The sequence below is a fragment of the Helianthus annuus genome, chromosome 3 (assembly GCF_002127325.2).
Source record: "Helianthus annuus cultivar XRQ/B chromosome 3, HanXRQr2.0-SUNRISE, whole genome shotgun sequence".
Taxonomy (NCBI): Eukaryota; Viridiplantae; Streptophyta; class Magnoliopsida; order Asterales; family Asteraceae; genus Helianthus; species Helianthus annuus.
In genome coordinates, this window is record NC_035435.2 from 74,950,850 (window position 1) to 74,976,412 (window position 25,563).

The following is a 25,563-nucleotide window of genomic DNA, read 5'->3' on the forward strand; positions in this document are numbered from 1 at the left end:
AACTCCATCTCAATTAAGATTTAAAAGTCTTCTCATTATCATCTCAAAATTTTAAAGAAACCTTTATGTGCTCATTAGTTTTTTTTTTACTTCGTCTCATTCCCCAATATAAGGATGAGATTTAAAAATTTACTTAACATTCTTTACGTATGATAACATAATATAAAAATTTAATTATTATATAAATATATATTTTATGTATCTCTAATTATTATTACTATAGTAACAAATAAATATAAGTTATTGATGAATATAGCTACTGAAGGTTGGAGAAGTAATAAATATATACTATTAAAATTAAATTAATTTTTATATAATTATCAAATTATGTTTTAATTTATAGTTGTAGTTTGAGATCAATAATAGTTAAGTTATTTCTCATTATTGCATAGAGTTAATTGCCAAAATTGTCCTTGAGGTTTGGGCCGGTTTGCCATTTTCGTCCAAAATGACACTTTTGTACCAAATTGCCCCCAACGTTTGTAACTTTTTTGCCATTTTCATCCAAATCAATAACTTAGTTTATTTTTTATGTTAAGTTGAGGATATTTTGATGAAACTGGAAAATATAAAACCATAGGGACCATTTTGTCAATTTACTCAAACTCTTTTAAATTTCTTTTATTTAATTAATTTTGTTACAGGTATAATAAAAAAGAATATACATGCAATTTTTATATGAAAAAAATAATAGCTTTGTCACATAATTTTTATAAATTTTCATCCAACCACTAACTAAGTTAATTTTTCTATTAAGGCGAAGGATGTTTATAAACTAAGACAGAAATTAATTTCTAATTTTTTATATAGATCAGTTCTATAAAAATAAAATCTACTTAAACATTTAAATTTTATAAAACTAAAATGCTGGTGACCTTATTGAAAAAGGTCAAATAAAAAAATCTTATCATATGTACCAAGTTTGTAATTCATCTTTTACTCTTTTAAATTCGCTCCTAAGAAAAAACAGAAGCCAGTGCCCCCCCCCCCCCCCCCCCAATCAAACAACGTATCGTTACCAAACCTTAAAATTACCCACCAAATTGTAATTATAATGCTATGAACCAAAAGTTTCTTTACTCAAACCACTCAGAATAAGTATTAGTTAGTTACCCTCATAATCTTAATTAAATAAATATTTTATTTCTACCAACATATTTCCTAGGTGCTCAACACATTTAAAAAATATGTAACGTTTAACAATTTTTTTCTATCTCTACAACTGATAAATACTAAAAGTTGTAATAGATTGTTATGTGTTGCACACCAATGAAGTTTTCTCTTTATAAAACTGATTTATATTAAGAAGCTATAAATTAATTTTTGTCTTAATTTATAAAATTTAAAGCATCCTTCACTTTAACAGAAAAAATAAACTGCGTTAGTGATTTGGATGAAAATTTATAAAAATTATGTGACAAAACTATTAATTTTTTTTCTAAAAACTTCATGTATATTCTTTTTTTTATTATATATGTAACAAAAATAATTAAATAAAAGAAATTAAAAAGGGTTAGAGAAAATTGCCAAAATCATCCCTTTGGTTTTATATTTGCCAGTTTCATCCAAATATCCTCAACTTAACAGAAAAAAATAAACTAAGTTAGTGGTTTGGATGAAAATGGCAAAAATTTACAAACGTTGGAGGTAATTTGGTACAAAAGTGTTATTTTGGACGAAAATAGCAAACATGCCCAAACCTCAGGGACGATTTTGGCAATTAACTCTTATTGCATAAGATATTTACTTTGCTCCTTAAGTTTACATTTGAGTGTTGTTAAACTCCTTCGTGCAATGCGGCGGGAACTCGGTTTCAATTAGTATCATTTGCTATGGTACATACACTCAATATAAGAAGTGAAAGAAAAAAATAAAGAAATAAAGTCGTTAAACTTTAGAATATAAAAATTTTATGATCATTTAAAAAAATTAAAATATTATTATAAATAAAACATGATATTAAAGTGAAAAACATTAATATAATCCGTGCGCAAGATAATGCTTAAGATTTAGCAGTATCAGAAGATTTTTCATGTTTAGCTTTCTATTTTAAATTATTTATAATTATAATTCATGTTTTGTAAAACGTAAATTTTAACTTATGTATTTAATTAAAACCAGCAATGATTATCATATATTGGCCTCTTATATTATGTAAATTTATTTTTAGAATTATTCTGTTTTTTTTTAATTTTAGAAAAAAGAAATTAACATCTTATTTATATGAATAGCTTTAGAAATGTTTATATGGTGTTCATTATCTTTTACTTACGTGATATATAAACTAGTAAGGTAATAAAAATGCATCAATGAATATACGTGAAAAGAAAAATGGTAAAGCATGTATATTTTTTAAACTGTACCATAGTTTTTAAGTTTTAAAGAGTAACTAGTTTTTTTTACGTCGCGCGTTGCGGCGAAACCGGGCAAATGATAATGTAAAAAAAACGTGATTTGGAAGTAAGAATGTTGTTTAGAAAGCCAAACCATTTGAACGGTTTAGTTTATCATGTACCATTTTATGATACCGAATAAATACTCTATTTTGAGTACAATTTCGTTTTTAACAAACTTATAACGAAATGTCGAGGGAAAAAATCAAGTACAATTACGTACTTAAGTTTTTAGAAAAAAGTTATAAACATAAATTATTAAAGAAGTATCAAATTATTTGATAAATTAATATATGTTCTAAAAAAAGAAAAAAAAAATTATTAAAAAATGATAAAGGAAATATATAGTTTTAAAAATGGAAAAAAATTAAAAATATATTATTAAAAGTAAATATAATAATAAACTATTATAATATATTAAATAAAAAATAACAAAAGGCTATATATCCGAAGAGGAAAAAAGAATTATTAAAAAAATGGTAAAGGAAATATATAGTTTAAAAAAAGAAAAAAAAATTAAAATCATATTATTAAAAGTAAGTGTAATAAGAAACTATTATAATATATTAAATAAAAATAGTAAAAAATTATATATTATTTTAAAAATAAAGTTACTATTTATCATAATGATAAAGGAAATAGATAGTTTTAAAAAAGAAAAAAAATTAAAAATATATTCTTAAAATAAATATAATAATAAACTATTATAATATATTAAATAAAAAATAACAAAAGGCTATATATCCGAAGAGGAAAAAACAAATATTAAAAAAATAGTAAAGGAAAGATATAGTTTGAAAAAGAAAAAAAATTAAAATCATGTTATTAAAAGTAAATATAATAAGAAACTATTATAATATATTAAATAAAAAATAGTAAAAAACTATATATTATTTTAAAAATAAAGTTACTATTCATCGTAATGATAAAGGAAATATATAGTTTTAGAAAAGGAAAAATTAAAAATATATTATTAAAAGTAAATATATTAATAAACTATTATAATATATTAAATAAAAAATAACAAAAGGCTATGTATCCGAAGAGGAAAAAAGAATTATTAAAAAAATGGTAAAGAAAATATATATTTTGAAAAAGAGTTAAATGCTTGGTTGGTCCCTGTGGTTTGCAAAAATTTCATACTTGGTCCTAGTGGTTTACTAATTACACGCGTGGTCCCAAAAGTTGTCAAAAATGAACTCGGTTGGTCCTCTGACCTAACCTTTGTTAAATTTATCAGTTAACTATGTATTAAATGACTATATTACCCTTGAACAATTAAAAGAAATTAAAAAAATTATATATAAAGAAGAACTACTCATCTTCTTCAACCCACCACCCCCCCCCCCCTTCCCCCTCTCTCCGTAAAACTCTAACACCACCACATCCTCCACCTTCACAACCCATCACAACCTGCAACTACCTCCACCACCACCATATTCTTCTTCCTCCTTTTTTTAGTCCAGTCTTCTCTCTCTCTACCAAACGAACCTGCAACTGAAAAAGCCCAAGAAAGAAGGAGAAGAAAAGTGTATGGATCGCGAGCTTTAAGGCAGCTTATAAAGAGGGAGAGGAAGGCTTGTTCCCTTGCTTTTCCTTTGCCTCCACACCAATTGAAACAGAGAAGTTAGAGAACCTTTTCTGTGATTTTAACCCCAATTTGCAGACTTCAGATTCTGATCTTAGTGACATCATCAACTCAACACCAAACTCGGTCACAAATTCGCCTTTCGATTTGAACTTGGATCTGGATTTTGATCAGGTGGATTTTGATGTCGCCTACTCTGAGAGGTTCGTGTAGAACTCAGATTACAATTGTTGTTGCTACCTCATCTATTAAAATTGCAGATCCAGGAATCTTGTTCCCTTTTATCGCATACCGGTGGTAACGGGTCGGGTAATGTTTGATTTGGACAAATTCAAATTCACACTTGCACCGGTGGTAAGGATGGATGATTATTTGTTGCTGTTAGAGTTTTTTGAGAGAGAGGGGTTGATGAGGATGAGTAGTGTCCATCTTCTTTATATATTTTTTTTTATTTTTTTAATTGTTCAAGGGTAATATAGTCATTCACATATAGTTAACTGAGAAATTTAACAGAGGTTAGGTCAGGGGACCAACCGAGTTCATTTTTCATAACTTTTGGAACCACGCGTGTAATTAGTAAACCACTAGGACCAAGTATGAAATTTTTGCAAACCACAGGCACCAACCAAGCATTTAACTCTTTGAAAAAGGAAAAAAATTAAAATCATGTTATTAAAAGTAAATATTATAAGAAACTATTATAATATATTAAATAAAAATAGTAAAAAACTATATATTATTTTAAAAATAAAGTTACTATTCATCGTGCTTCGTTAAATATATATATATATATATATATATATATATATATAGGGGAAGGTTCAAATGAAAACCACTAGTTATTGTGAAAACTCGAAAACTAATTAAAAAAAGCCAAAAAAACATACCAAAATTTTTTTTTAATTTTTTTTTTTGCAATCAAAATTTCGCAGGTTTTTTAATATAAAAAAAAATTTTCAAAAAAAAAAAAAAAAATTTTTGTGTAGTGCACATATGTAATACTGCACATATGTATGTGTACTACACATGTGTATTATTACATATGTGCACTACACAAATTTTTTTTTTTTTTTGAAAAAAAGTTTTTTTTATATATAAAAACTAGCGATTTTTATAAAAAAAATTGAAAAAAAAAAATTTTTTTTGTGTGTTTTTTAGGCTTTTTTTAGTTAGTTTTCGAGTTTTCACAATAAAAGTGGTTTTCATTTGAACCATCCCCTATATATATATATATATATATATATATATATATATATATATATATATATATAATTTACTTGCAAGAGTCCAAAATATCTCACATTCCTAATGCATTAAATTGAAATTGAAATATCACCCTCTATATATTATAACATAAGGTAAATATAATGCTTAACTAGTTAGAGTTTTGTGATGGGAAAAATAGGTTTATCATTCCTCTTTTTATTCATATTCATAGCACTTAACCTTGTTTATGCAAATGTTGATGCTGGTCATGGAAAGGGAAACACGATTCCTAAGAATATATGTTTAATGAAACGCTTCATTGTTCATATCGAAAGTGATGTAAACAATCTTCGGTTTCATTGTAAGTCAAAAGATGATGATCTTGGCATCGTGATTCGAAATGCTGGAGAGGAATACGACATCAATTTTTGCATAAATTTTGCAAGATCGACGCTCTACTTCTGCCACTTTTACTGGGAATCCAACCAGAAGGTGTTCAATGTTTTTGCCACAAAGGCGAAGCACAACCCGGATTATTGTTTTGGTGGTCCTTGGGATGCCAAAGTTAACTGTTATTGGCTGGTAAAGGACGATGGATTTTATGTTGCTAAGTTTGATAATCCTGGCCCCGATGATTGGGTCAAAAGGTATGATTGGGAATAACATTGTTCATTGTTATCGCTTATCATATTATAATTTCAACTCTATTTTGCTCGTATCGTTTTCATAATCATCAAGAGTAGTGAATCTACTACTTTTAAATGTTGAAGAAGAATAGAAGTTAATTTTGGTTGTATCCTTTTCATAATTTCAACTCAATTTTGGTTGTCACTTATCATATTTCAACTTCAACTCAATATAAAAACTAAAAAAATAATTAAGGCAAATGAATTTACTACTTTTAAATGTAGAGGAAAAATTAAAATTATGTTTTAAGGAGGAATATAATGGTTTTTCAATTGCTAATTTACATGGGTTGATATAATAAATTATGATCCAACAAATGCTAATTTCTTGGATATATACAGAATCCACAACGAAAAATTGGCTAAAAACCACTTAAAAATATCTTCTACGGAATAGCTTCCTAATTCCTAAATTTGCTGAAAGTATAACGTACAACATATAAAATTATACAATGACAACCAATGTTTGAAAACTGGTATTTTAATCGTATCGGGTTAGACTCAGAAATGGTTCAACCGGTTGAACCGAGTTCTATTGGGCAGTTCAATCGTGTTGACTAATTAACTCTTTAAATCCATAAAATATAATTTCAACTAAAAAAATAATCCAAAACTACATCATTCTATTCCAAAAGTTATATCAATAATCAAAAAACATCCAAAAGTTCATGATTAAATACCCATTATACAGCAATTAGCAAACACTATAACAATTAACAACATGAATGATTGAACAAAAGTCAAAAGAAGGTAAACATGAATGATCGGTTGAATAACTTAATTTGAAAGACCCAATGATTTTCTATCTTAGAGTGAGGAAGAAGTTTGATCGATGTGGATTGTCAATTGTGGATGCTAAGTTTTACACCTTAACTAAGAAGATAAATAGTCACATTTTTTGCGCACCTAGAAGTTTAAAAGTTCAAAATTTTAACCTTTATCCTGTTAAGAACCGGTACCGATATACCGGTTTAAACCGATATAACCCAATTTACCGGCGGTACAACTTATTTGCCATTTCCTTTGTTTACCATTATGATTCGTACCGGCCAAGCATTCGGTTCAACCAACAAGTTTAAACCGGCTTTTAAAACATTGATGACAACTGGATAAAGGGGGCACCAAGTAAATATGAATTAAAAGGAGGAAAACAACGATAACAACGATAAAATTAGTTCTAGTTATAGAATGTGTTGTTATTGCTATTTCATTCGATACATTAACCTTGTGTTGTTGCTATTTATATATTCATGAGAGTCAAATATATAATGTGATATCGCCCTTCAAAAAAAAAATATATATATATAATGTGATATGATTTTGTACTTTGTACATATAAGTATAAATCTAATACTAATAAAAGAATACTTCTAATAATGTTACATCATATTTTCTCCTCTAACATCTTTTTAATTAATGTCACATGTCATTTTCATCTTTAATTCATTTTATAATATATAATAATTAATATCTAATTCCAATTTATTATAATTCATTAATGATATATAATAATTAATATCTATTTCTAATTTATGATTAAAAAATATACATAAGTGATCTATAATATTTAAAACTATGATTTTAGTATTTTTTAAAATAAAATAGTTTAAATTACAAAAGAAAAAAAAAATAAAAACTGTTATTCATATATGAGATTATCTATAAATCAATATATGAGTTTTTCTAACATATAAATAAAAGCTAAAAAAAGAGTAACTAACCAGAGGACTATCTCGCAGCAAGACTAAAATTTTATTGAACTCGGTTTTTTAAAATTAAGATTTGTAACTTAACGTTTTGAAGTTTTATAAAAGATATAATTTTAAGATTTGTAGCTATATTAATTTATGATGTATTTTCAATTTAATAGAGCTAAGAAATATATTAATTTCATTTTATACCCATTTGTGACATAGTCAATTAACCTTTAAAAATGAAAAGATTTATTCATCATATATAAACATTTAACTTATATCATAACTTTACAAATACTATTTATTAATTAAATTCGCATGACAATTATTAGTAAGAAAAACAAATCTAATATATGTCATACCAAAAAAATGGTTTTTTACCAATAAAGAGAAAAAGAACAACTTAAATAATGAATTTTGTAAATAGAATTGAGGTCTTAGAGATTTATTTTAAATAAAAGTTATATTTCAAAGATACATAATGATAAAAATTATTAATATTTATACATTGTTATATGTAACGTAATACATATTTTCATTAATATATATATATATATATATATATATTTGTTTATTACATGTTTTTAAGTATTCAACTTTTGTAATACACGATTATTATGGTATTTTCAGTATTATTAATTAAGATGGGTCGGTTTTTGTGATAAAATCAAGTTAGTTTTATGAATCATTATATGGTAATGGAAATTCGTATATATATAAAGTTTCGTTACTAATTAACATACGTCGTTAGTAACATAAAGTTTTTTTTTAAAGATTATATAACTATATCATTTATATTGTACAAACTCGTGTAATACGTGAGTCTATAAACTAGTACATTAATGAAATCAACTTCATGAACGTTTAAGAAATCATATAATGTTTATCCTCTAATAACATGTGTGTTTTTAGGTACAAATATAGGAATACTATAGACAAATTATATACATATCTATACTTTCTATAATAAGGGAAATAGATCTGACATCACTTTCCTGGTGACAATCAGATAGGCTGTCCAACAATGCCTATCTGATGTCATTATTGTATCATAAATCTTAATTTAAAATCTATTTAAAATACATTTTATCTATACAAAATTCAAACCTCTGCGCACCATTCAAAATTCAAAACCTCTGGCCATATTCAAAATTCGAAATTTTGGCTCCAGATTCAAAATTCAAACCATATACATATATAACATACATGATTATTCGTAACCTCTTCTTCAATCAATGACTCTCTCTCTCTCTCTCTCTCTCTCTCTCTTACACACACATACAATTCGAGATTTTAGGGTTTCAGTAAGCTCAAATTATCTAAATTCAAGCGTGTAATATAAGTTTCTGTAACTTAATTTCTTGATTTTGATCTGTTTTTGTGTATATATATGTAACTTGTTCAATTTTTCGGTTTCGGTAACCCTAGTTTAAGTTTGAAGGTTTTGTGGTTGGAGATCTGGTTCAGATTTGTAACGGAGCTCAGCTCCCATGGCCTCCACCACCGACGCTGCAGAGTCTCCGGCCGCTGCCGTGAACTCCGAATCCACCTCCGACGTGCTGGTGCAGTACGTAGTTCTTCGACGAGATCTGATTGACACGTGGCTGTTAGGTAGCATTGTTACTCAAGGCTGTCATGCCTCCGTTGCTGCCATCTGGACACACAAAGATGATCCTCACATTATTCCTGGTTTGCTTTCTACTATTGTGGAAGATGAAGAATGATGTACAGGTTGCTTTGCCTTTGGATGTTTGAAATACGAGGTGTAGCAAGAAATGGTTAAAAAGTTTTTATCTTTTTTATTTTTATGGACTTGAATCTTGATGTTGGTTTGTGATTTTTCTATAATTTAGTTGAATGTTAGGCTGATTGGGCTTGTTTGATCGTACCATTGTTAATAGTTGAACTGTTATTGTTTATTTTGATGTTTTACTTTGTAGATTGTTTATGGTATTTGTTTGTATGTTTTGTGAGGTTATTTATTTATGAATAGTTTGATGATTTATGGACATAGTAAAGTGATGATGAGGATTTGATGGACTGTTTTAAGGTTTTAAATATTGTTTTGTTTAATTATGTTTGACATTTCACATTTTGATTCTAGTTCGATTTCAAGCTTTTAATCGCTTTTTGGAAAGTTGTACACAAACTATTACATAAACGTAATCAGTTTAACGCGACAAACACTCCGGAACAGTGACATAAGCTTAACATACCTTAAATAACCTCTACATAACTTAGAAATAAGTTTTAGAGGGTTTGGTGTGTCAAAAACAAGTTTATTCGATAATAGGGACTTTTTACGACAAACTGCAAAAGTCTGCCGATTCGTATAGCAACGTGTCACACCCCAACCGATGGCGGAATCATCGGGGCGCGGCACTGAGCGAAACAAATTGTCCAGAAGTTTCCATAACAACTACAATTACCAATTATTTAAAGCAACATGTCCCATACCATGTCATAAAAGATAACATAATTATTACGGACAAGATCTAGTCAAATTGTTCTGTTCCGACAACTCAGATTTCAAAATACAAACAATTATTTATTTGTTTCTAGGTCTTTCCTAGCCTCGATTTCACAGCAAGCTAAGCAAATAAGCATCCTAAGCACCTGTCACATACGTTAAAGTAGAAGTCAATATACTTAGTGTAAAGGTGAGCATACAAGTTTAATAGATATAATAGAGTTCGAAATCGTTACGCATAACCAGCACGTACACAGTGTAAAATGAGGCATGTTAGTTATCAACATGAACTTATCGATACCAATGACTGCGGGTTGACTGCCCAAGGCAGTTCGTAATACATACTTACCACTGTGAGCCATGTAACAAATTATCCTTAACAACCCCTAAGTGAACAGGTGCTGAGTCCACACAAATAGTACTATCGTTGCTAAGGCAGGTAGACAGCATTCCATGTGTAAACATAACAAACAAGCATTCATTAAGTCATGTATAACATGCGGTAATCTGTTAGCGTTTAAAGTATTGCATAGTGTGTTCGATGTGATTTAGAATAGGTAACATATGTAACATCCAAAAGTGTGTAAAGCAAAAAGGGATCGAGTATATTCACAGCGATTGATGGATTGAAGGGAGCGCTAGAGAGTAAGATTAGCCTGATCAGAACGATAGTATAAACGATAAGCGGCGCGTAAAGCGATACAAAGCATTAATGGGTCGAACAGCAATCCGATCGGATGGCAATCTGATCGGGTGGTCGGTCGTTCGAGTGACAGTCCGCTCGGATGGTCATCCGATCGGGTGACCTTTCGAGTGGATTGTTACTTCTTTTGTGAAGGATGTGTTTTTATATGATGGCTTGTCTTTTGAAGTTTTTGTTGTAGCATTTTGAAAACATAGAAGTATCTCTACCTTTCAGGTCGATCGATCGAACAACCATTCGATAGGACGACAATCTGATTGGTTGGACACCTTAGTGAGAACAAGTTCACAGCAGTTTGTCACTCGATCAGGCTATAGTCTGATCGGGTGGCAATCCACTGGGATTGAACATGTCGTAAATTGTTTAAGTATTGAAGTTTCAAAACATCACATGGTCGAAAGGTCGGTCGATCGAGTGGCAACTCGATCGGGCGGCAATCCGTTCGGCGTTCAAAACTTCTTTAAATTTTGAAATAGAAGTTAAGTGTGGGGCCAAGGTGCAAGTCGATCGGGTGGCAACCCGATCGGGTGACAATCCGATTGGACGGTGGTCCGATCGGACGGCATTCCGTCCTGGTCGACCTGATCGTCTTATACTTGGTTATTTTGATAGCTTGTCGTTTTATCGAGATGTTTTGATAACGTGTTAAGCAATAGAAACTTAGTCAATACTTGGTAATCCTGATCGGACAGGAACCACCCAAATCCGACCAGTTAACTGTTCGAGACGGTGTCCCATGTTTAACCCGAAATCGGTAATCTCGTGGATAGAACGCAGATCTTGAACTGACACATTCTCAAGAAAGAGTGAAGATCAGTACAAGCTCCGATTCTATCGGTTTTGAGTGCATTGAGTGTAAAAGAGTTGAAAGAAAGTTGGAAAAACCATCTTTCAATCCTTTTCACCGTAAATATGTTCAGATCTATGCAAGATCTTTGTTTATTGGTGTGGAAATCGTTCAGATCTAAGTTGTTCTTGGTGGATTGAAGCCAAAACATGAAGTTCATAAGAACACCATGATGACATCTTCCTTGAACACCTCAAATCTAGTGATTTCACGGTTAAAAGTTAAGATTCAAAAGGTAGAAAGGTGTAGGAGTGCGTGTAGATCAAGAAAGTACAAGATTTAGATGGAAAACTTACAAGAATCGTGAGAAATCTGAAGAAAAGTGGGCAAGAACGTTGGTCGGACGAGAGGTGCCGAAAATGGTAAGTTTGTGATGTTGACAGGGGTATTTATAGGCTTACCATAAGTGGAAAGGGCAGGTCGATCGAGCGGTACCCTGGTCGGGTGACAGCCCGATCGAGTGGCACCGCGATCGGATGGCAGCCCGACCGGGTGGTAGTTCGATCGGGTGGCCACTCGGTTGGAGGGCACGACGCGATGAGTTTTGCGATTTCGTTTCGTGTTTAGAGCGTTGCGATGCGATAGAGTCTCCTATTCAAATTACTTTTAATCCCAACTACTATATTAACATACAATCATCCTTAATTCACTTGCGTTTAGCATTGGCGATTCGATTGCGATTGAGTTTCGATTGCGTTTCGATTATTCACCACAACATAAACATAAGTAAACATGCACAAGTAACACATAAAAGGCACACACACGTAAAACAATATCCGGAACGCGTAATTCGAGTAGCGAGTGTGATTGCGATAAGCGATAAAATATGCGATAAATATCGAATAAACCTCGATTATTAATAAGTACTACACATAATACAATTAATGTAAAGCATAAAATAGACTATTTACAAGTCAAAGAAGTCAAAACAGGAATTGAGCAAGGAGTGACAGATCGCAATTAGCAATCTTGTCTCCCTTTGACTTCAATCTCGACTTTGACTTTGACTTTCGAAACATGGGGTGTTACAGCCTCCCCTAGTTGAGGGAATTTCGTCCAGAAATTAGGTCGAAGCCGTAACAAATAACTGCGGGTACTTCGCCTTCATGTCGCTTTCTAGTTCCCAAGTGAACTCTACGCCTCGTTTGCCTTCCCATCGGACTTTCACAATAGGAATGCGCGAGCGTCTGAGCTGCTTGGTTTGGCGATCCATGATCTCGACAGGCTTCTCCACGAAGTGTAGTGTTTCGTTTATTTGGAGATCATCTAGAGGTACAATTAAATCATGCTCAGCCAGGCACTTTCGGAGGTTCGAAATGTGGAAAGTCGGGTGAACGTTGCTAAGTTCCTCCGGTAGTTCGAGTCTGTAGGCGACTTTTCCGATCCTTTCTAGAATCTTAAAAGGTCCAACATATCGAGGCACTAGTTTCCCTTTCTTGCCGAATCTGACCACACCCTTCCAAGGTGATACCTTTAGGAGTACGTAGTCGCCAACGTCAAATTCAAGGGGCTTGCGTCGTCTATCTGCGTAACTTTTCTGACGACTCTGAGCTTTCAGCTGATTGTCTCGAATTTGGAGGACTTTGTCAGTCGTTTCTTGTAATAGCTCAGGACCAGTTAATTGCGAGTGACCGATCTCGTGCCATACAATAGGCGATCGACATCTTCTTCCATATAAAGCCTCAAATGGTTCCATTTGAATGCTGGAATGATAACTGTTATTATACGAGAATTTGACTAACGGCAGGTAAGCGTCCCAATTACCACTGAAATCTATGACACACGAACGAAGCATATCTTCAAGGGTACGAATCGTTCTCTTAGTCTGACCGTCGGTTTGAGGGGGGAATGCAGTACTTAGATTAAGCGTAGTACCAAGAGCTGCTTGAAACATTTCCCACAAACGCAAGGTAAACCGAGCATCACGGTCAGAGATGATATCGTGAGGCGTCCATGACGAAAAATGATCTCATCGGTGTAGATTTGGGCTAATCGTTCTACCTTGTAATCTTCTCGTATTGGTAGAAAGTGAGCGGATTTGGTCAAACGGTCAACGACAACTCAAATGCTGTCGTGACCTGATGGCGTGCGCGGGAGTTTAGTTTTGAAGTCCATAGCTATACTTTCCCATTCCACACAAGGATTGGGGGTTGTGTTAGGATCGGAGGCTGTCATGATTATGCTTGTTTGTAAGAATTTGACAAATCAATGGACATAAAACAATGTAAAGTGCAGCGGAAATGAATACAAACTTTATAAACATAATCAAAGAAGATAATAGTTTGATAAACACATGCTTTCTCATTAAGTTGAATGATTACAAAGAAAATCAAAAGATTACAAGCATGCTTACATAACTAAACTCCCCCTCAGCCTGATACCCCAAGGTTGGTTGCACAAGATGAAAGGATTGAATTGAGGAGAAGCACTCACTCAAAACGATCAAGTGTAACAGTACAGAGTACTGTTACATTTATAGACAATCCAAACCACTGAAGCATCTCAGCTGACATCACCATGAAAGTGACATCTAACAACCTAACAACTCTATCTACTGATCTATACAACTACTGCTTTGCTAACTACTGATATTGCATTACATTACATGAGATGAATAAAACTGCTGCTGCATCATTCTACTGCTGTGAACCCAACAGTACTTGTCATGATCAGTAGTGCTTGACTCAAGGCAGCAGATTGAACAGCAGGGCTTTTAGTCTTCATCAGTCTTTGTGTTGACCAGCAGTTGTAGGTCAACAGATGTTGATAGAGGCAGTACTTTGGAGCATATCAGATGTTTGAGCCACCTTCAAGGGGAAAGCAAAGTGTAAACTGCTGCTTATTGTGAGTCCACTGATGTGATCCGGTTTTGGCTTTCATTATCTGTTCCTCTGGTAGGGTTCAATCCCAACAATCTCCCCGTGGAACAGATAATGCCAAAACCCTTCATTATTCTGGACCTTTATTCCTCATCAGAAGTTCCTTAGCTTGTTCTTTAAACTCTTCTTCAAAATTCTTGGAACTTAGGTCATCTTCATCCCTACACAGTGTAAGTTCAAGGAGATCCTGCAAATCTTCAAGACTCAGGCCAAGAGCTTCTTTCCTTGAGATGTACTTCACTTCACCATTGGTTCTGACCAGAGTCAATACGTGGGTCTTTTGATCAGATATCCACTTTAGTATTTTTAAACCTAATGGGTTTCTTGGGAGAGATTTATTCTTAGATGAGTTTGGAGATGTTGGCCTTGTGAAAACTTGCAGACTTTCAGACATTCTTTTGAAGGCCATCTCAATGACTTTGTTAGCTGCAGCTATGTCTTCTACAGTCTCCTTTTCGATCAGCTCTTGCCTTTCAAAGTCTGTCATGCCTGTTGTAGTGTGTGGTGATGCAGGCTTGGTTAATACCTTCTTAAAAAGGTTCCGAAGCTTTGTTGAGTTCTCTTCTTTTAATCCCATTTTCATGATGGCATCATTGAAGTACTCAGCTTCCTTTTCCTTGACTCTTCTTCAGACAGTTGTTTTCCTTTTTCTTGGTTTGACACAAGAGTAGAATTATCTGCTGATTTGAACAGTGTTTTGAGGCTTTCAATCTGCTGTTCAAGCTTCATCATTTGTTCACGTTTCTTTGAAGCACCTGCAATAGTTATCTTTCTTTTCTTTAGCCTTTCATAGGCTTCATCAGTCTGCTGCTTTGACCATTTTGATATGGCTTCAGCAGTATCCATTTTTGCATCCACCAGCTCCTTTTTCTTTCCTTTATACTCAGCAGTTAGGTCAGCAATGAGCTTTTTGTATTTGCTCCAGTTTGGAGCATTTTTCTTCTTTGTAGGATCATTCTTGATTTTTTCAATCCTTTTTGCCTCATGCTTTAAAGCAACTATTGGCCATTCTTCAAACTGTTTTTCTTCAGCAGGATAGAATTTCTCTTTCATGATGTAGGCTAGATATTGTTTTCTTAACTTTTTTCGTTGATCAGCCTTTTCTTTGTTTAGTTCTTGTGCAAACTCTTCTATCTGCTTTACTTTTGTGAGGAAGAAATCCAGTCTTTTAGCAATGCCTTTGTCACTTAGACCTTCACTTTCACTCTCAACTTTAGCTCTTAGTTTAGCTTGCCTTGCCTTGATCTTGAGGTAATCATCCATATCCTCTGGTGCCATGTAGCCTATGATTGAGGAGAATCTTCTTTTTGAAGAATCTTCTTCTGTATAGAATTGCCTCATCTCATTTTTGATAGCTTCAAGTTCCAATGGATATTTTGCAGCATTAGGATCATGTATGCCCTCATTGGCAGAGATTGGCTTTCTTTTTCTGTTGAAGAGCTTTGGTTGTGATGTAGAAAAGGTGAGAGCTGTGGTGGATGGTTGACTAACAGCTGTTGAAACAACTGGTGCCTCAACCGCTGTTGTCATTACAACTACTGATGTATCAGCAGATGTCTTCTGCTTTTGAGCAGGGGTTGTGATGGCAGTTGTTTGAGTGGTGATGAATGGCTGACTAACAGTAGTTGGAACAACTGGTGTTTCAATCACTGTTGTCATTACATCAGATGTTATAACATCTGCTGTCTTCTGCTTTTTGGCAGGAGGTGATGATGGGTTAGTTATTTTTGATGGTGATGGTAGTTTTGGTGCTGTAGACACAGATGGTGATGGAGCAGTAGTTGTGGTGGTGTGTGGTGATGTGGTGTGTGTTGATACTGCAGTTTTGGTTTGACTATTTTCTGGCTCAACATATATACCATCATCAATTCCCTTTTTCTTCCACTTGATCTTCTCCCCCTTTTTGGCATTATCTGGGAAGGGTTCATTCATGAAGAGAACAGTGGAGGGAACCTTTCCAGAGGCACTTTGAATGTGAGCCTTTATAGCTTTAATATCTGCCTGAGTATCCTTGAATCTTGATTCCACCATATTTGTCAGCTTTTGAACATGTATGGTATGATGCTGATCTGCCATCTGTTTGTGTCGTTCCAGCAGTGGTTGGAATAAGTTCCATAACTCATTTGCAGCAGGTGCCTGTTGAGCAGGTGCTTGAGCAGGAGGAGCAGTGGATTGGGCTTTCTGAGCTTTTAATAGCTACTGCACCATATCTTTTATTTCAGCAACTGAGGTTTCAAGGTTTTCGACCCTGCCCGTCAATTCCTGGTATTTTGAATCATCACCTGAATTAACAGGATCATCTGAATCCCCACCAGCAGTGGTTTTACCAATGTATGACTTAGGAACAGAGTCCCAAAAATCAGCCATTGATGCCCCTTGTTCTTGGTACTGGGGACTTCTTTCTTCAGCACTTGATAACCTTTTGATGTTGCCAGTAGTTAAAACAATCTCACTGGTGGTTCTCAGTGGTGTTATTGAAGAAATTGCCTTCAAGGGAGTCTTATGAATGTAACCACTGTCCAAATGCAAACCAGTGGGTCCAACATTTGTAGTGGCTGCTCCACTTGAACTACTGACAGGAATTACTTGTAATTCCTGCAGTGTAACCTCCTCAGTTGTTGCTGGGATAGCAGAAATATCAACATCAGACCCAGTCACCTGTTGAAGAATACTCTCAGTGATAGGTGTTTAGAGGAACTGGTTTGTGTCTGAGTAACATCAGCTGCATGCAACAAGGGTATAGTGGATGGTGGTATTATATGGGGTGAGGGTAAAGGGGTTGAAAGAGACATGTACTTGGGATCAGGACTGTGGAGGATGGATCCGAGTGGGTCCAGAGCTTCATATTGTGGGGTCCCTGTGCTTACAACCTGATCCTTTTGTGAGAATGCAGGAGGAGTTTGAGGCAGGGGTTGAGATCTTTCTTCCATCTGCTGTGAGGAAGTAGCAGTAGTGGTTATTGGTGACTTTTGTGCTGTCACTGGCATTGACTCTGGGATCTCATCTTCCAGAGGTGCCTTTGTTTTGGGTTTGGTGGGCTTTCTGGATGTTTTTCTTTTTGTCTTTTTAGTGGTGGCAGGTGTGGGTTTCAAAACAGTGGGTGTGCTGCTTTGATCACCTGGAGCAGTGGGCTCAGCAGCAGATACCTGAGGAGCAGTTTCATCTGCTAAATTCTGCTCAGGCACCTCTGCTTTTGTTTTTATTGGTGCCAACATTCTAGAGAATGTTTCAGGTGTTAAACAGTTTATTTTAAAAGAAGCACCTTGTTTGGGCAAATCTGCATCTTTCTCTACAAATTTTTGTTCAAAATAGTAGCTTAAAAATATTGGAAAAAGCAGAAATGCCTTATTATCAACGTTTTTTTACCAAATCATTAAATATTTCCGGGGAGTAATTAAAGTTTTCATTGTTTAAAATTGCATACCCCAGGCATTGAATTTTTGTTGGTATTTCATTAAAAGACGTTGTTTTATTAGAAACACACATTAACAGTGTGTGAAATAAAAATCTGGGTGCAGAAGGAAAATAACCCTTTTGTAAGGTATCCCTTTTTGGTTGCTCTGCATAGCCCCTGTTCATGAAATCCTTTTTCATCTCGGTTTTAGAAAATGAGGTTTTACCTTTCAAGTCATCGAGTTTGAAGACTTCAGAAATAGATTGTGGAGAGATTTGAACCTTCTTACCCTGTATCGAGGAGTTGATGGCTGTGATGATGTCTCCTTGTTTTTAAGGGTGGCATTTTTCCAGAACTCTCTCTGGGTTTGAAGATAAATGGGAGCGTCTGCTATTAACAAAGTTTTATACTTTGATGCAAATAGGGTATCAATGATGGAGTCGAAGGTGTTGTCAGTTGTGGGTTTTGTGAGTATACCCACATAATTGTGAGGGGCTTTGTAACGGATTTCTGTGGTTTCTACGACCATTTGAGTGGCGTCTGTTGGGGTGGAGGAAGAAGATGGTTTTGATTTTGACTTCGATTTTGGTTTCGTCATTTTTGATGAAGAAGATCAAAGAAAGTTTTTGTGAAGAAGAGTGGGAAACTGCTTTGAGAAGAGAATTTTTGGAATTCAATTCGACAGTGTGAGCCCCTGTTTGGGTTTAATCAGGGTTTTATTTTAGGGAAAATGTAACACTCCAATTAAAATGCCCAATATTTATACCGACTAGACAAGAAGGATCATAATCATTTAAAACACAAACACAAATTTTAATTCTAGTTTAGAACATAAGTGTTTGAAAACCATCACAACACAACAAGGATACATAAGTATTCCCTTCATTACAAAATTATCACTAGCGAACATCTAAGACAAAAGTGAAGAACAACTTCTTGATTGTGTTCGGTTCCGAAGCCTTGCGTTGATCACCATCCATTTGATTGACTTACTTTAAAGCTGGAAATTTAACAAAATATCAAGGTTAGAATCCCTCAAATTTCACATAATTAAGTATGCTTTTAAATCGGATTCAAAATATGAAATTATACAAAACTTGACATTTTTAGCTGGACTCCACCGTAAATTACGGTGGTCACCGTAATTTACGGTGAGAGCTGGACGTTTATGGTTCTACCGTAAATCAGTAGAGAACCACCGTAAAGGTTTACTCTCTACCGTAAATTACGGTGGTACCGTAATTTACGGTAGTCTCTGCATATCCTTCCTGTTTGCTGTTTTGACCCGTTTATACCAATTCCTGCACTTTAAGGACATCAAAGCACAGCACGGGGTATTCCTTTACAGCAATTATGATCCGTTTAGGATCCCTTACTTCAACCCACACGCTCCCATTACCGGTTTGCATGACAAATAATATTCTTCCCATTACCCGACACACGGGTTTATGGACTACGGATGAGGTACTCCCGTTACCCGTTTTGTACCCACCACTATAGCTCATTTTGGTTGCCATTATGAGGTCCCTCATTTCAAGCAACCAAACCATCACGACTCTCTATTATTCATAACTAGTAAACCATTAAAATGAAAACTAGATCATCAACATTATAGTAGCGTTAACCACGTACCTTAGAGCTTTCCCTTTTGGCGAGCGTCCGCACCGGCTTGACTTCCCGACGCCTCGCTCGTGTTGCCTAAAACATACAAGCCAATTTATCATTAGAACCATTCGGCTCATGATTAAGCTTGTTACTTAACCAACACCACATTTGTGTCGATCAATGTCTTTTAGGCATTTTATCAAGCATCTTGTGTGCGTAATTTCTTACAATTTGTGACTAAGTTTAACATTCATGATTTAGCCATAGCAAACATCAATTTAAGCAATTTCGCTAAATTTTTACATCAATAATTTCTGAATCTTGTTCATAAAGCTTGAATTACTCTAGGATACCTCAAAATCCTAATGTCTCATACTTTTCTACAAAAACCCACATATCACCTCTAATGGTGATCATGAACTTTACAAGAATTAAACCAAATTTCAACGAGAAATCTACTAGGGTTCATCCCTATACATTATTTCAATTAAAACAAACATCATGCATGCTCAGATTTGAACCTCATGATTTTACCTAAAATCTAAGGTAGAACCAAATCATGAAATTTTGCATACCTTACGATCCCTTAGTCAAGGTGATCACAAATCTATATTCAGATTTCAATTCGGACTCGATTTGAACCTTCAATTGATGGATTTTATGAACATTAGGGTTTGAGGAGAAATCCCCTTTGTTCCTGCGTTCTGATCGATTAAACACACACTTAGGTGTGTGTTTAGTGTGTTATTTTTACTAATAATAATTTAAGTTCCAGAATTGACAATTTTGGTCCCTCAATTATACATGGGCTATAGAACAAGGGTTTTTTATTAAACTTTGTCATATTATGTTAAGATTTCTACTAACTAGGTTATCTTTCCTAGTCTTTTATCTTAACTTACTACTAGTATTTAATTTAAAAATGTAACATTAATATTTTCGGGGTGTTACAAGTCCACCCCCCCTTAAAGAGGGTTTCGTCCCCGAAACCTGTTTATGTATATGACAGAAGTTTCTTATACGTACCGAAAAGTGTAGGGTATAGTCGCTTCATTTCCTCTTCAGACTCCCAAGTGGTGTCTGATCCTTTTCGGTGTTCCCATTTGACCTTTACTTGATAGACCATCTTGTTCCTTAAGCTTTTTACCTTACGGTCTAGAATAGCAATTGGTCTCACCGCGTAGTTGAGACTATTATCCACCTCGATGTCGTCATAGTGAATATACGCGGTTTCGTCAGCTAGACATTTCCGGAGCTGTGATACATGGAACGTGCTATGTATCCCACTCAACTCTGGGGGCAATTCGAGACGGTAAGCCACCCTACCGACTCGTTCGATGATTCTGAAGGGCCCGATAAACCTTGGGCTTAACTTTCCCCTTTTTCTAAATCGGATTATTCCTTTCCACGGTGATACCTTCAACATAACCTTATCACCAACTTGGAACTCAATCGGTTTTCTCCGTTTGTCCGCATACGCCTTCTGTCGATTTTGAGCCGCCCTTAAGTGAGCTCGGACTATGTCGATCTTTTGATTCGTGAGTCCGATTATATCTTTATGTTCAAGTTCACGCGGGCCAACCTCACCCCAACATACCGGAGTTCGACACTTCCTTCCATATAGCATTTCATACGGAGCCATACCGATGCTTGCGTGGTAACTGTTATTATATGAGAATTCAACCAACGGTAGGTGAATATCCCAACTACCCCCGAAGTCAATTATGCACGCCCGTAACATATCCCCCAATGTTTGTATTGTTCTTTCACTTTGACCACCCGTTTGAGGATGGTACGCGGTGCTAATAAACAATTTAGTTCCCATTTGTTTTTGGAAATCGCACCAAAAATTTGAAGTGAACCGGGTATCCTTATCGGACACGATGGATACCGGCACTCCGTGGCGTGCTATTATCTCATTAGTGTACACTTCTGACATCTTCTCTGACATATAAGTTTCTCGGATAGGGATGGAATGGGCACTTTTGGTTAGTCTATCCACAACTACCCGAATGGCATCGAAACCACGGCTAGTTCTGGGCAGCTTGGTTAGCAGGTCCATTGTAATTTGTTCCCACTTCCAAACCGGAATATCTAATGGTTGCAACTTGCCGTAGGGTTTTTGGTGCTCCGCTTTGACTTGTAAACAAGTCAAACACTTCTCCACGTATTTAGCCACATCCCTTTTCATCCCCGGCCACCAATAGTTTTGCTTCAAGTCCCTGTACATCTTAGTTGCCCCGGGATGGATCGAATAGCGAGACTTATGAGCCTCGTCAAGCAGAAGACTCTTAACACCACATGTGTTCGGGACCCAAATCCGATCATTCCGGCATTTCATCCCATTACTTCCTTCCGTAAGGTCTTTTACCATCCCTTTTATACGTTCTTTCTTCCAATTTTCTTTCTTTAACGCTTCGGTTTGGGCTTCTCGGATACGCTCGAGCAAACCTGAAGTTACTACCAACTGCATAGACCGTACTCGTATTGGAGCGCATTCGTCCTTTCGGCTAAGGGCATCCGCCACCACATTAGCCTTTCCGGGGTGGTAATGGATCTCGCAGTCGTAGTCTTTTACCACTTCTAACCAACGTCTCTGCCTCATGTTTAGCTCCTTTTGATCGAAAAAGTACTTCAAACTCTTATGGTCAGTGAAAATAGTACTTTTCACACCATACAAGTAATGCCTCCAGATTTTCAAGGCAAAGACCACGGCTGCCAACTCAAGATCGTGAGTTGGGTACTTTGTTTCATGCGGCTTAAGTTGCCTAGAGGCATAGGCGATCACCCTTCCCCTTTGCATTAGTACGCACCCAAGGCCTAGGTGCGATGCATCCGAGTACACTACCATATCCTCCGTACCATCCGGTAAAGTCAACACCGGTGCACAGGTTAATTTTTCCTTTAATGTCTGAAATGCCTTTTCTTGATCGCTTCCCCAGACGAACTTCTCATTCTTGCGGGTCAATTTGGTTAATGGCGTTGCGATCTTGGAGAAATCCTGAATGAATCTCCGATAGTAACCTGCCAACCCCAAGAAACTTCTAATTTCGGATGGATTCTTTGGAGGGCTCCATTTTGACACCGCTTCCACCTTCGACGGATCCACCAATATTCCCTCGGCACTTATGACGTGCCCTAGGAATTGCACCTCTCGTAACCAGAAGGCGCATTTTGAGAATTTAGCATATAATCTTTCCCGCCTTAATACTTCCAATACTTCCTGCAAATGGTTAGCGTGCTCCGCCTCGTTTCTTGAATAAACGAGGATGTCGTCTATAAAAACAATCACCGATCTATCGAGCATCGGTTTGCAAACCCGGTTCATGAGATCCATGAAGGCCGCGGGCGCATTCGTTAATCCGAAAGACATTACGAGAAACTCGAAATGTCCATATCGTGTTCGGAATGCCGTTTTTGGTACATCGCTATCCTTTACCCTTAGTTGGTGGTAACCCGATCTCAAATCGATTTTTGAAAACCAGCTAGCGCCTTGTAATTGATCGAATAAGTCGTCGATTCTCGGAAGTGGGTATCGATTCTTTACCGTGAGTTTGTTTAACTCCCGGTAATCAATACACATCCGCATGCTCCCGTCCTTCTTCTTTACAAATAGCACGGGAGCTCCCCAAGGAGACACACTAGGCCGGATGAATCCCTTCTCAAGTAAATCTTGCAACTGAGACATTAACTCTTGCAGTTCCGAAGGTGCCAATCTATACGGTGCCTTAGCAACCGGTTTAGCACCCGGGGTCAGCTCAATCCCGAACTCTATTTCACGCTCTGGTGGCATTCCCGGAAGATCTTCGGGAAAGACATCTTTAAATTCACGCACCACAGGTACGTCTTCGATTCTTGGCGTTTCTTTTTCGACGTCACGTATATAAGTTAAATATGCCTTACACCCGTGTAGTATAAACTTGCGGGCTTCTATCATCGAGCATATCATAGGATTACAAGCCTTCTCCCCATAGATGATGACACGCCTTCCGCTCGGAGACGTTAGGTGTATCTCCTTACGTAAGCATATCACCTTAGCATGGTAGCTGGATAGCCAATCCATTCTGACGACCACTTGAAATTCACCCATGGACATGGGTATTAAATCAATGGAGTATTCCTCGCCATCGATATTCAATTTGCATTCCCGACATACATCACAAACAAGAAAACTTTTGTTATTACCTACTTCTACTTCCATTGGCATAGGTAATTTCGTTAATGTAAACATTGGGTTTTGAATAAATCTATGTGAAACAAAAGACTTATTCGCACCTGTATCAAATAAAACACGTGCAAGGATCGAATTTATAGTAAATATACCTGTAACCACGTCAGGTTCCATTTTTGCTTCAGCAGCAGTGATTTAGAACGACCTTGCCTTAGCTTTTGGGGTCTCATCCCTAGAGTCGGCACTCTCTTTCTTTCCCACTAATTCCGGACATTCTGACTTTTTATGACCCGGTTGGTAACATTTATAGCACACCGTTACTTTGTCTGGGCAATTTGCAACCCCATGCCCTATCTTGCCACATGCCACACAAGGTTTATTCTTGAAGTAGCATTCACCCTTATGAGTGCGTCCACATGTTTTGCAACTCGGAGAACCTCCTTTTGCACTTCCCTTCTTCGAAGATTCAGCTACCTTTGGCTTCTTTGCGGGACTCGGGTTTTCATCCAAGGCCCTCCTCTCACCTCTTTCAACTTGCCTTTTTAGTTCAATCTCGCGTTCCCGCGCCGCATTGATTATATCGGTGAGGCTTTCATAATGTGAGGGGGTCATGAACTCCCTATATTCAGCCCTAAGCACGGTGTGATAATAATAGATTTTCTGTTCTTCAGTTTTGACTAAGTCATCACAAAACTTGAGCTTATCCATGAACATCCCCGTAATTTTATCAACGGTTTCACCCTTTTGCCTCAATTGCATAAATTCCTCCTTTATCTTATTTATCACTGCCTTGGGGCTATGATGTTTGAGGAATGGTACTTTGAAATCTTCCCAAGTCATTGCCCTTATTGTTTCAACACCCCTTTCGTTTCTGAGGTTGTCCCACCAATCCTTGGCTTGGCCTCTAAGTTGGCCAGTTCCATACGCCACGAAGTCACTTTCATCACAATGCGTGCGTTCGAAAACACCTTCAATATCGCTTATCCACCTTTGACAAGCAATTGGATCTACCTCTCCATTGAAAATCGGGGGCTTGCACACCATAAACTTGTTGTAAGAACAACCTTTCTTTTCCTTAGCCTTGCCTCTATCACTGGTAAGGTCTTCTCTTAATTCACCAATTCTTTCCTCCATAGTCGAAAGTAAGGTGTTTTGCATTCTTTCCACAAATCTTGGTAGGCTAAATTCGATGGCCCTTCCAACTTCCTCGGCAATCTTCTCTTTCAACTCGTCGGTAGTGAGGGATAGAACATTGTCACTAGCACCTCCCGACATCTTCTTACTGAAATGTTAAAGTGATTCAATAAATAATCTTGTTCAATCGCTCTCATGCCTTTACATGAGACTTCGTACTCATTATTCGGCCAAGTATGTAACTTTGCCTTATCATTTATACTAAGTGTATTTCCCGGGTTCGAGTATATCACTATACTCCTCCCATACACAACAAATCATTACCCTTTTTAATCTTTTTAAATTTAATTTGCTTTAAATAAATTCTTACCGGATGTTGATCAAGCCTTGAACCGAACACAATTCTCTTTAACCTTAGCTCTGAATACCAACTTGTAACACTCCAATTAAAATGCCCAATATTTATACCGACTAGACAAGAAGGATCATAATCATTTAAAACACAAACACAAATTTTAATTCTAGTTTAGAACATAAGTGTTTGAAAACCATCACAACACAACAAGGATACATAAGTATTCCTTTCATTACAAAATTATCACTAGCGAACATCTAAGACAAAAGTGAAGAACAACTTCTTGATTGTGTTCGGTTCCGAAGCCTTGCGTTGATCACCATCCATTTGATTGACTTACTTTAAAGCTGGAAATTTAACAAAATATCAAGGTTAGAATCCCTCAAATTTCACATAATTAAGTATGCTTTTAAATCGGATTCAAAATATGAAATTATA

At 35.7% G+C, this 25,563-nt stretch overlaps 1 protein-coding gene across 1 annotated transcript; it reads right to left on the reverse strand.

Annotated features, from left to right (window-relative positions):
• Positions 1–23,831: 23,831 nt before the first annotated feature.
• On the reverse strand, positions 23,832–24,911 carry LOC110931495. The gene has a single exon (XM_022174886.1). It carries the CDS (start codon positions 24,909–24,911, stop codon positions 23,832–23,834), a length of 1,080 nt encoding a protein of 359 aa, XP_022030578.1.
• Positions 24,912–25,563: the final 652 nt, after the last annotated feature.